At 46.0% G+C, this 11803-nt stretch overlaps 1 protein-coding gene across 1 annotated transcript in view; it reads right to left on the minus strand.

Moving 5' to 3' along the window:
* The window catches only part of Mthfd1l (methylenetetrahydrofolate dehydrogenase (NADP+ dependent) 1-like), a 129103-nt gene extending 120894 nt beyond the window's left edge, over nt 1–8209 (minus strand). Inside the window, exons 1-4 of the mRNA XM_013026931.1 lie at nt 8130–8209; nt 6632–6716; nt 4480–4530; nt 4342–4395 (exon numbers count right to left, since the gene is read on the minus strand). Of these exons, the coding sequence (XP_012882385.1) occupies nt 4342–4395; nt 4480–4530; nt 6632–6716; nt 8130–8209 (270 nt within the window). The remainder of the gene's footprint in view (nt 1–4341; nt 4396–4479; nt 4531–6631; nt 6717–8129) is intronic.
* Nucleotides 8210–11803: the final 3594 nt, after the last annotated feature.

Here is an 11803-nt window from a genome sequence, read left to right on the forward strand (position 1 = left end):
AGTGTCTTCTGCAATTTCTTTCTTTAACTTTTTATAGTTTTCATTAAATAGTTCTTTTATATCTTTGGTTAGGTTAATTCCTAAATATTTTATTTTTTGGGAGGTTATTGTGAATGGGGTTGCTCCCTTTATTTCCCTCTCTTCTTGTACATTGTCAGTGTACAGGAAGGCAACTGATTTTTGTGGGTTTATTTTGTATCCTGCTATTTTGCCGAAGTGATTTATGATTTCTAAGAGTTTGGGGATGGAGTTTTTGGGATCGTGAAGGTATAGTATCATGTCGTCTGCAAACAGGGATAGTTTAATTCTTCTTTCCCTATGCGGATCCTTAAGGTATTCTTTTTAAACATAGTAATACCACATGAACTTATTTTTCCAGATTTTTGCCAAAGAAAAACAGGAATAGAGGTAGAAGTAGACACAGTGTTAGGGATTAATGTTAATCAATAATAAATGATTCCTTGTTTTGTTTTTAAAAAAGCCAGGGGCCCATGGCTCAAGCCTGTAATCATAGCTACTCAAGGGGCTGAGATCTGAGGACTATGATTTGAAGGCAACTCAGGCAGGGACTCTTTTTCCCCAATGAATCACAGAAAAAGGGAAGTAGTTGCTCAAATGGTAGAGCGCTGGCCTTGAAGAAAAGGAGCTTAGGGACAGCCCCAGAGTTCAAGCCCCAGGGTTGGGGGGGTGGGGAGGGGAGTCAAGCTGAGAAGGGTGGTTCACAGCTCAGCATTTGGGAGGCTGAGGCAAGAGGATAGAAAATTATAGCTTGAGCTACATAGTATGTCCCTGTCTCAAATAAAATGAAATAAAATCCCTGCATTCAGTAAGGCTGAGGCAGAAAGATCTCTAGTTCAAGGCCAGCCTGACTACATGGCAAATTCAAGGCCACCTTTCTAAGGCAGCCTAGACTACAGAGCAAGATCTCAAAATAAACAGATACACAGTATATAAATAAACGTCAAGGGCTAGCAAAACCTAAAATAAATAAATAAATAAATAAAAATGCTGTTTCTTGAACTGCAGACTGTCCTGTAAATGTACAAGTCATTTTTTTCTTTTTTTCTTTTTTTTTTTTTTGGTCAGTCGTGGGGCTTGAACTCTGGGCCTGGGTACTGTCCCTCAGCTCTTCAGCTCAAGGCTAGCGCTCTACCACTTGAGCTACAGCACCACTTCCGGTTTTCTGGTGGTTTATTGGAGATGGGAGTCTCACGGTCTCTCCTGCCTGGGCTGGCTTTGAACCAAGATCCTCAGATCTCAGCCTCCTGAGTAGCTAGGATTACAGGCGTGAGCCATGAGAGCCCGGCACAAGTCATTTTTTCTGTTACTGTTGATGTCAAAAGTGCTTTACTATGTGTATTTAATAAATCCATGATTTTAAGTGTAAGAATAAGTGAGCCATGGCCTCCTGGTATAAAAACTACATTTCCCACCCTCCCTTGCAGGGTGGCAGGACTGAGGTTGGAGCCAATGAAAAGGGGGCAGAATTGTGACTTTCCCTTAAGGAAAGAGGGTGAGGCTTTGCCTTTATCCTTCTCCTTCCTGGCTACAGATCATGCTGAGCTTAATCCAGATCCTGTGATCCAGAAAAAGAGGGAAGTTCTGAACTCTCCCTTCCTTACCCTCACTTCTGTACGCTGTAACAAACTGCCTTTCCCCATAAAACTGGACGGGACCCACAGTGTGCCTAAGACAGAGACTATAACCAACAAACCTGCCTCATCAGGGATTACCTGGAGCCCCACTGACCAATCAGAACAAAACGTGTCTTAACCAAACCAGTCAAGCCTCTCTCCTAGATGCCTGAACTTTAGGTTAGCCAAAGCCAGCACACGTCCCCTCCTAGGAATAGGCCAACTTCTGGGAACAAGTCTGATCTACTACCCATCAAGAATCCATTACCCCTTTCCTCAGACCTTTCTTTCTGCCTTGTTTATTCTTCCCTAGAGAGGAAGGCCCCAAGGTCAGAGCACTGTACCTACTACGATGCAAACAGATGTCCGCCCACAGTGAGCTTGACAGGGTTCTAGTCACCTCACAGCTGTGGTTCAAAACTACACCTTCTTTTATTTAATGATGATGATGATGACAATTCAGAAAAGCCAGGGAAGTCACCAAGTGCCACATGTCTCTACAGTGTCTGGTACTATCTGGGGGCTCACTGGCTGGGTATCTTGGAACCTATTTCCTTTGGGAAAAACTGGGGTGGGGGGGAGTTACCTAGTAACCCTTCTCTTCTTTAAACAGTCCCTTTCTGTTCCTGACAATAATCTTTTCTTTTCTTTTTTTGGTGCTGATTCTGTGGATTGAACTCAGGGCTCCTCACTCCTATGAGTGCTCTACCACTTGAGCCAAACCTCCACTTTCCGCTTTTTTCTAATTAATTGGAGAAAGAGTCCCACAGACTTTTCTGCCCGGGCTGGCTTTGAACCTTGATCCTCTGATATCAAGCCTTGTAAGCCATCAGCATCTGGCTTGCAATAATCTCTTTGAACAACTCTCCTTACCAGTTTTGCATTACTCTTGACCCTGGCTGGGACATTGATGTGACAAATAGAACTGACTTCTCTATCTTGGGCTATGAGGTAAACTGCAGTGGGGGAGGGAGGGGTTGAGCCTCCAGTGATTACTGCCAAGAACTGCTGACTTCCAAACTGTATTCAAGTTCAAGGGTAGCCTTTTTGTTTTGTCTTTGTAGCTGGACCTGTTGCACTCAGGTCTTGGGCACTCTACCACTATGAGCCACAACTCCATTTCTAGCTTTTTTAGTTAACTGGAGATAAAGTGTCTCCCAGATACTTTATCAGCTCAGCCTCCTGAGTAGCTCGGATTTACAGGTATGATGCCTGGCAGAAGTAGTCCATTATTTAGTTAAGATTTTGTTATGTAAGATTCTGTTACCCAACCTAATACTATTTTCCTGATTAAAATTATATTCTCAATGGCAACTCCTTTGTACAACTACTTAAAGATAAAAAAAATTGTATTTCTAACATGTAAGAGAAATCATTCAAGAAGAGCATACATACACTTGTTTTAATTCCTACTCTATGTTTGTAAATAGGTGAAGTTTTTCTACTGTTCATTTATAGTCATGTTCCTATGGAAAGAATCAACTCTCATTTCACAGGAAATAAATAAAAATCAACTTCCCAAGTTAAAAAAAAAAAGATTCTGTTACCTCAACTTACTTACACCTTAACAAAATACTAAGAAGCTGGCACTTGTAGTGTCAAGGGGTGGGGGAGGGTTCATGGGGAAGGGGGTTAGATGAATAGAGAGTGAAGACTGGGTGAATATGGTCATAATATTCAATGTATATGTGTGAAAATAAAATTAGGAAATTGGAGGGGAGGGTGGGGTTGGGAAGGGGGGAGAATGATGAAAGGGGTGACACGGATCAAGATGCATTGTGCTCATAAATGGCCATGTTGGAATGAAACCCTCTACACAACTCCTTAGTAATAATTTTAAAAAATTAATTTAAAGCCAGATGCCGGAGGCTCACACTTGTAATCCCAGCTACTCAGGAGGCTGAGATCTGAGGATAATGGTTCAAAGCCAGCCTGGGCAGTAAAGTCTGTGAGACTCTTATCTCCAATTAACCACCAGAAAATTGGAAGTGGCGCTGTGCTCAAGTGGTAGAGCACTCGCCTTGAGCTGAAGAGCTGAGGGACAGTGCCCAGGTCCAGAGTTCAAGCCCCATGACCAACCAAACAAAAAAAAAATTAATTTAGAAAAAAAATTGTTACCTAAAGTGTCCATGAACTCTAACCTGCTCTTCAGTGCCACAGCCAGCTGGAGGAAAGCTAGCGGGGAAGACCTAGCCTCAGCGGCAGTACAGGGAACGTGGTCCAGCTCGTCACCAGTGCCAACAGCAGGCCCACACTGACATGACATTGAGGAAGGTGGTGGCAGAAATTACTAGAACACATGAATAGCAGAGGAAGGGAATCCAGGTGTTCTATATCAGCTGCCTAAGAAGTCCGAGAATGTTAGCGTGGTAAAAGGCACAAAGATCACCTTGTCCTGTTCTGTTGTTGTGTCTAGAAATGCCAAAGAAATGGTCTAAGGTCAAACACCTTGGCAGGACAGAGCAAGATCAGAGCCAGGTCTCCAGGTAGGCACAGACCAACAACTCCGCTGGACAATTCTGAATGAACAGCTACAATCACCATGTCATGCCAGAACAAATCTTCAGTGAAACATACAGGGAGAAAGACCAGAGGGCTACACAGCAGAATAGACTCTTTCCCATGAAAATCCAGCCATGAAAAAAAAGCTGTCATAATTAGGACATACTCACAGCTCTCCATACAGAGGAATGATAAATGGAATTACCTCATCTTCTCCACAGTCTGGAGGAAGGCAGACGTAGGTGATGTTCAGACCAGCCTATGAGAGAACACAGGGTTCTCAGTCATGGTAAGAGGATACACTGTGAAGAATTATAATAAAGTTTCAGTCATCAATCCTTACCTCTTCAGCCAAACTCTGGTTGATTTCCTGCATTGAGTTGTCATTGCCTGCCTAAGAGGAGAGGAATAAGAGAACAGAATTATGGGGGAAATACCTTGACACAGCCCTCAAGAGGATACGGGACTAGATTTATGATCACAAATTATCTAATTACAAATTTGATACGGAAAGTGCAGGGGGAAAAAAGAGTCTTATTGCTTGGAAAAAGGTAGCTACTCAGGAGGCTGAGATCTGAGGATCACCGTTCAAAGCCAGCCTGGGCAGGAAAGTCTGTGAGACTCTTATCTCCAATAAACCACTGGAAGTGGTGCTGTGGCTCAAGCGGTAGTACACTTGCCTTGAGCTGAAGAGCCCAGGGACAGTGCCCAAGCCCAGAGTTCAAGCCCCATGACCAGACAAAAAAAAAAAAAAAAGAAAGGTGTAAATCACTTGTACTTATGAATATACTAATTTCTAGATGTTTGAATTATATCACAAAAAAAAATACACTGGGTGCTGGTGGCTGCTGAGATCTGAGGATTGCAGTTCAAAGTCAGCCTGGGCAGGAAAGTCCGTGACTCATCTCCAACCACCAAAAAGCTGGAAGTAGAGCTGTGGCTCAATTGGTAGAACACAGCCTTGAGCAAAAAAGATCAGGGAACTCTAAGTTCAAGCGCCAGGATGAGCATGCATGCATGCGTGTGTGCACAAGCACAAATGCGCGCGCACATACATACACAATATATATATATTATCCCACACATTATAGGACATATAAAGGCATCACTACAGCCAGGCGCTGGTGGCTCATGTCTATAATCCTAGCTACTTAGGAGGCTGAGATCTGAGGATCACAATCAGAAGCCAGCCAGGGCAGGAGGGCAGGCAAGGCTATGAGACTCTTATCTCCAGCTAACCACATTAAAACCAGAAGTGGAGCTGTGGCTCAAAGTGGAAGAGCACTAGCTTTGAGCAAAAGAAAAAAGCTCAGGGATAGAGCCAGGGCCCTGAATTCAAGCCCCACAACCAAAAAGAAAAAGGAAGAAGAAAAAAAAAGACATCACCACACAGCCAACATCCATCCAGACACAGGACACCATTTTAAAGACTGTTCTCTGCTGGAAAGCCAAAGTAAGCAAGCAGACTCCCAGGCAGCCCATTTTCCTTGGTCTATTTTACCTCAGCTTTCTCTGAGGGTTGTGGGGTGTAGATCCCATTACCCCCAAAGAATGTCAGGACCAGCCGCACAGCAATACAATCTGAAAGAACGGTTTCAACAGACCTGCAGGCTGCTATTTTTGATCCACTCAGAGCCAAGACCTACTGTAGCAGTCCAGCTGCTGGCCCTATCAGCTTCCAGACTTGGCTCAACTCGTTGTTTTCCTGTACCTGTCGCTGCAGGAGGATGCCCTGACACCCTGGCAAGCAGTGCCAAAATCATGGCAAATGGTGCCAACTACAGCTCAGAGTGAAGAGGCTGAAACCAAACGACGCAGAATGCAAAGTCGTTCTGACCCAGTGGTGAGACTTGGCAGGCAGGCTGAGAAGACGGGCGCGGGAGGATGACCAGGCATGCGCATGCGCACATGGAGCCTTTTCCCATCACCTCCCATCACTTCTGCTAAGCATCGATGAGCACGCACAACTCACCACATATCTGTTGTAATGGGATGTGATGTATGTGGAAGCCTACTTCTGACCTCAGGTAGACATCCATGCTCAGCCAGAAGGACTCAAGCCAGCCAGTATCTAACCAAACAAGCAACCAAAAGCTTGACAGAGTCACTGGGCACCAGTGGCTCATGCCTGTACTCCTAGCTACTCAGGAGGCTGAGATCTGAGGATCGCGGTTCAACGCTAGCCCAGGCAGGAAAGTCCATGAGACTCTTATCTCCAATAAACTACTCAGAAAACTGGAAGTGGTGCTGTGGCTCAAGTGATAGGGCGCTAAACTTGAGTTGAGCTGAAGAGCTGAGGGACAGCGTGCAGTTCAAGCCCCACAACTGACCAAAAAAAAAAATCTCAACAGAGCCAGCCAGTATCTAACCAGAGCCACCACAGACCAAGATTGCAGCTGCTCTTGTTCAATGCCGTGGCAGCTGGCGTTTGGTTCAGTGATTGCTAATTGAAAAGCATCCCTAGAGAGCAGGCCTGCCCCTTGTTCTCAGCTTACCTGAATGATGGCGAGAACTGGCTGAAAGGCAGGGTTTTTCTCTTGTAATAAACTCAGCACCTCTTTCGAATTCTGGATGACTTCTCTACATGGAGAAAGAAAAACAGCATGGGTATTTCTGCGTTGGTGAGTACCAAGGATGGACACAACACCTGCACTTACAGCCTTTGTTAAAAAGGAAGCGCAGAGGGAGAGGCAGAGAAATGGTGACACCAAGAAATCTTAATGCAGCCAGGCATGGTGCTCACGCCTGCAGTCCCTAGCTACTCAGGAGGCTGAGATCTGAGGACCACAATTCAAAGCCAGCCTCAGTAGACAATTCCATGAGATTCTTTTTGTTTTTGGTCGGTTGTGGGCCTGAACTCTGAGCTTGGGTGTTGTCCCTCAGCTCTTCAGCTCAAGGCTAGCGCTCTACTACTTGAACCACAGCACCACTTCTGGCTTTTTCTGCGTATGTGTTACAAAGGAATCAAACCCAGAGCCTCATGCATGCAAGGCAAGCACTCTACCACTGAGCCGCCTTCCCAGCCCCTCCATGAGATTCTTATTTTCAATTAACCAGCAAAAAGCTAGAAATAGAACTGTGGCTCAGGTGTGTCAGTTGTAAGCAAAAAAAAAAAGCTAATACAGAGCTCAGGCCCTGCATTCAAACCCCAATACCAGCATATACACACATGTACATACACATATACCCACACAGAAGTGTTTGCACACATACACAAATAATCCCAGGCTTAGTGGTAGAGTGCTTGCCTACCATGCATGAAGCCCTGGGCTCCATTCCTCAGTACCACATACACAGAAAAAGCCGGAAGTGGAGCTGTGTCAAGTGGTAGAGTGCTAGCCTTGAGCAAAAGGAAGCTCAGGGACAGTGCCCAGGCCCTGAGCTCAAGCCCCAGGCGTGGCAACAAATAAACAAACAACAACAAAAAATCCACAAATTAATAATCCTATTCCTCCACCAAAGTCCTCTAGCACATTCTATATCTCCCCAACCCAAACCTTGGGTCCACAGGAAAAGAAAAGACATAGAGGTGGGGAGAAAATAGTCGGGAGAGGGCGTGGGGGCGGGCAAGTGATAGAGCAGGCTGAATTCCAGGGCCCAGAGGTTGAAGGAGGAGTGTGAGGGAAGGGAAGCTGCTCACTGCAACGCAGGGGAATTGGCAACACCTAGAGCTGCTCCCACTGACAGCTGGATTGGTGCTTAATCCCTACACGGCCAGCTATGGCCACCTTCCCCATGCAGCCTCAGAGGTGCCAGGGCCGGGGTGGGCAGAACTCATTATGGTGAGAAACAGGCTTTCTTCCTGGCCTCTGTCTGACACACACACACACACACATCCTTACCCAAGTTCAATGTCTTCAACATTAAGATCTTGTTAGGTCTAGTTTTCTGCAGTGCTGGGTACTGGGGGTGTCACACAATGCCAGGGAAGTGCTCCACCACCCAGCGGGGGCCCTCAGCCCCCAGGCTCCCTTCACACACATCCTCACCCACATCAGTTTCCAAAAAGTGCAAGGGGAAGAAGTTTTGGCCAGATGTCTGAGCAGCGAGTCTTGCAGGGCATCACAGGACATGTACCCAGAGGGCACTGCCCGCTAGGCAACCAGAACTCATGATCAGTACGGGCAGCCTCTAATATGGCTGGGCTAGACACAACATGGAGATTAGCAGATGACAACCAGGGAGCATCTGCTTGCTTTTACACGCTAGGGATAAAGTGTCTAATTCCCAGCAAAGAAATGGCATTGTAATGGAGTAAATGGGACCATGGGGGAAGTTTATAAATCACCGTGTAAGCAGCAGCTGAAAGCCGCTTGTCCAATGATGGGTGACAAAGTCCTCATGCTGTACTGTCTCTCAGCCTGGTAGGACTGCTCATCTAGGTCAGGCTGGTGCCTAATTCTGCTTGGTCTGGGGAGGCCCTGGAAAGGGTTGGGGGAGGTCTGCAAACAGTTCTGGGCCTAAGAATGACCTGGAAAGCATGGTAAAAAGGTGTGGTTGCCAGGTACCAGTGGCTCAGGCCTATAATCCTAGCTATTCAGGAGGCTGATGAAGTTTATAGTTCAAAGCCAAACAGGCAGGAAAGTCTAGGAGACTTTATTCAGGAGGCTGATGAAGATTACAGTTCAAAGCCAAACAGGCAGGAAAGTCTAGGAGACTCTTATCTCCCTACAACCACCAGAAAACCAGAAGTAGCACCACAGCTCAAACAGGTAGAATGCAAGACTTGAGCAAAAAAGCTCAGGGACGGTGCCCAGGCCCCAAGTTCAAATCCTAAGACCAGGGGAAAAAAAAAAAAGTTTGATTCAAAAAGTCAGGTGAATGGACTTTTTTGACAAGTGTCCAGTTGGACCTACCCTGACACACTAAACACACACCAATAAGGCCACTTTCCCCAGAAAACACCTCTTGACTAACCTTATTAATCCAATAGCTTTCAGTAGCTTGTTTACAAGTCATCCAACTTTTTTTTTTTTGGGGGGGGGGTCCGGTCTTGGGGCCTGAACTCTGGGCCTGAGCGCTGTTCCTCAGCTCTTCAGTTCAAGGCTAATGCTCTACCACTTGAGCCACAGCGCCACTTCTGGCTTTTTTTTTTCTTTTTGCTTATGTGATGCTGAGGAATTGAACCCAGGGCCTCAGGTATGCAAGGCAAGCCCTCTACCACTGAGCCAACTTCCCAGCCCCCAAGTCATCCAACTTTTTAAATAGTTGAGGATGCTACATTGTAACCAACAAAGCTAATAAAAGGAAATGAACTCAGCTCCTCACCGTTTAACATTTGCATACATTTTCACTCTTCCTACAGGAACAACTAAGCAAGCAAGACATAGCATGCCCAAGAAATCTAAAAAGTAGCATCAATGTTTCCAGTTAGAGATTTCTAGCCCTAGGGCCTGGTTAATTCCTGTGAAAAGCAATGTGTGTCTTTAGGTGATGGTTAAGTGTTGCAAACACTGAGAATTCTCCAACTTATCACCTTGGTGCTTTATCATTAATCACTGCTAATTACAGCAGATGCCTCAGTAACCCCTGGCTCTCACAGACTGGGTAGGAATGACTAGGTCAGAATGACTTTCCCAGTTTCCCCGCAGAAGGCGCTGGACCACCAGAAAACAATGTAAGTGTAATTCAGAACGCTGAATCTATTTATCAGCCTGGGGCACTGGTGAATCCCACCAGTAATCATAGCTACTCAGGAGGCTGAGATCTGAGGATCGCAGTTTGAAGTGAGCTAGGGGAGGAAGGTCCATGAGCAAAATGAGCAAAATACTCAGGGATAGCTCAGGACTGGCACCAAAAAGAAAAAAAAAAGGATTATATTAGTATGCTTTTTTAAAACTTTTTTTTAATTATAAAGGTGATGTACAGAGGGGTGTTTGTGTTTTCTGTGATTATCAGACAATGGTTTGTCTTTTACTATCTTTGATTTGATGGAATGTAATAAATAAAACACCATACTTAACTGCTCAGATCAGAATACTGCAAAAAGTAGGAAAAGGGCCAGGCCACTTTAATAGACATCTGCCTCAGTCTTGCGCTGCTACAGAATGCCAATAGACATTGATTTCTCACTGGCTAGGAGGCTGGGAAATCCTGTGAAGGTGCAGGTATCTGCTGAGGGCCTCCTTGCCACTCTGAAGGCAGATGGGCAGCACAGCGATGAGGCTGCAGACCCATCCTTTCCCTGAAGAACCCACTCTCACAATACCAGCCCTGTGGCCTCAGCCCTTCTGACCTAGTCACCTCTTAAAGGGCCCCTCTGTCAATGCTGGTACAGGGGATCAAGTTTCCAACACTTGAAAATTGGGGTGGGGGTGGGGGGACATTCAAGTGATAACAATATCCTTAGATCTCAGCTTGGTGGGTAGCTAGGATTATAGGTGTGAGCCACCAGTCCCCTACCCCGCCCCACTGATAAACTGTGTGTGTGTGTCCTGGGGCTTGAACTCAGGACCTGGGTGCTGTGCTCAAGGCTAGCACCACCACTTGAGCCACAGCTCCAGCTGTCAGCACTGTCTTTTCTTCGCTGTTTAACAGTATTGAGAGAACTTTTAGACTTACTTAGACCATAAGCCATTCATGAAAACAGCAAAACAAGGCATTCTACACCTTCACACTCAGGAGGTGACTCTTGACTGTCCTGCAGTTTGGTTGTCAGTCACCTTGTGCTGTAAAGGGTATTAGTGATGTATCATTGTGGAAAACATGATGTCATTTTTGCCCACAAGTATTTGTGTCTTCCTCCCTCCCTTCTTTCCTTTGTGTGTGTGATTCAACACAGGATTTGTACATGCCAGGCAAGCCACATCCCCTTCTCCCCTTTTGTTTATAGTTTGTTTTTGATCTAGGGTCTTGCCATCTTTGCCAGAACTCAGCCTTCTGAGTAGCTGGGATGAAGGGAGGTATCACCACTCCTTACTCTGAGAACCTTATATAGAGAAAGGGTTTATACTGACTCACACTCCTAAAGTTCCAGCACAAACAAGGAAGCTAATGGCCCTGAGCCTCTGGCCAGAGCAGCACCAGGGTGGTGTCCGCAGAGCAAAACTTCTACTATGAGCTGTAAAACAGAGGGAGAGCACACAGTCATCCATCCTCCCCGTGACACACCCTCACTTGATCAAGGCCCCGCCTCTCACTGCCCACAGGAAATCCACACGGTGGCTCAAGCCTTCCACACGCAGATTCTGGGGATCAAATCCAAGCTGCAGCACTAGGGTTTTCATTACAATGCTGACACCCCTTCTGCAGGTTCTGACACGGTGACCTCCTGGTCTCCCAGGTATCCACAGATGGTGGGTAAGTGACAACCAGAGATGGTGTTACTGCCTCAGATGGCCTTCACATGATTGTTGACCCCAAGGGATTATGGTCCTCCAGTCACCCTGAGGAGTAACAGGTCATTCTTCAACACTTCCATCTCATGCCCCTGTATCCAGCACTAGCAGCCTTAGGGACTTCAGGCGTGGCTCAAGTGGTAGAGAGCCTGCCTGGCAAGTGGAAGTTCAATCCCCAGTACCTCAAAACAAGCAAGCAAGCAAACAACCCCTCCCCCCCCAAAAAAAAACCCCTTAATAGTAAAAATGACCATAGTTAAAAGGAAGAATCCCTCTGTTCTATATGTCCTCATTGAAGCTGGAATGACCTGGCAACCTCATTTAATAAAC

The sequence above is a fragment of the Dipodomys ordii genome, unplaced genomic scaffold (genome assembly GCF_000151885.1).
Source record: "Dipodomys ordii isolate 6190 unplaced genomic scaffold, Dord_2.0 Scaffold98, whole genome shotgun sequence".
Lineage (NCBI taxonomy): Eukaryota > Metazoa > Chordata > Mammalia > Rodentia > Heteromyidae > Dipodomys > Dipodomys ordii.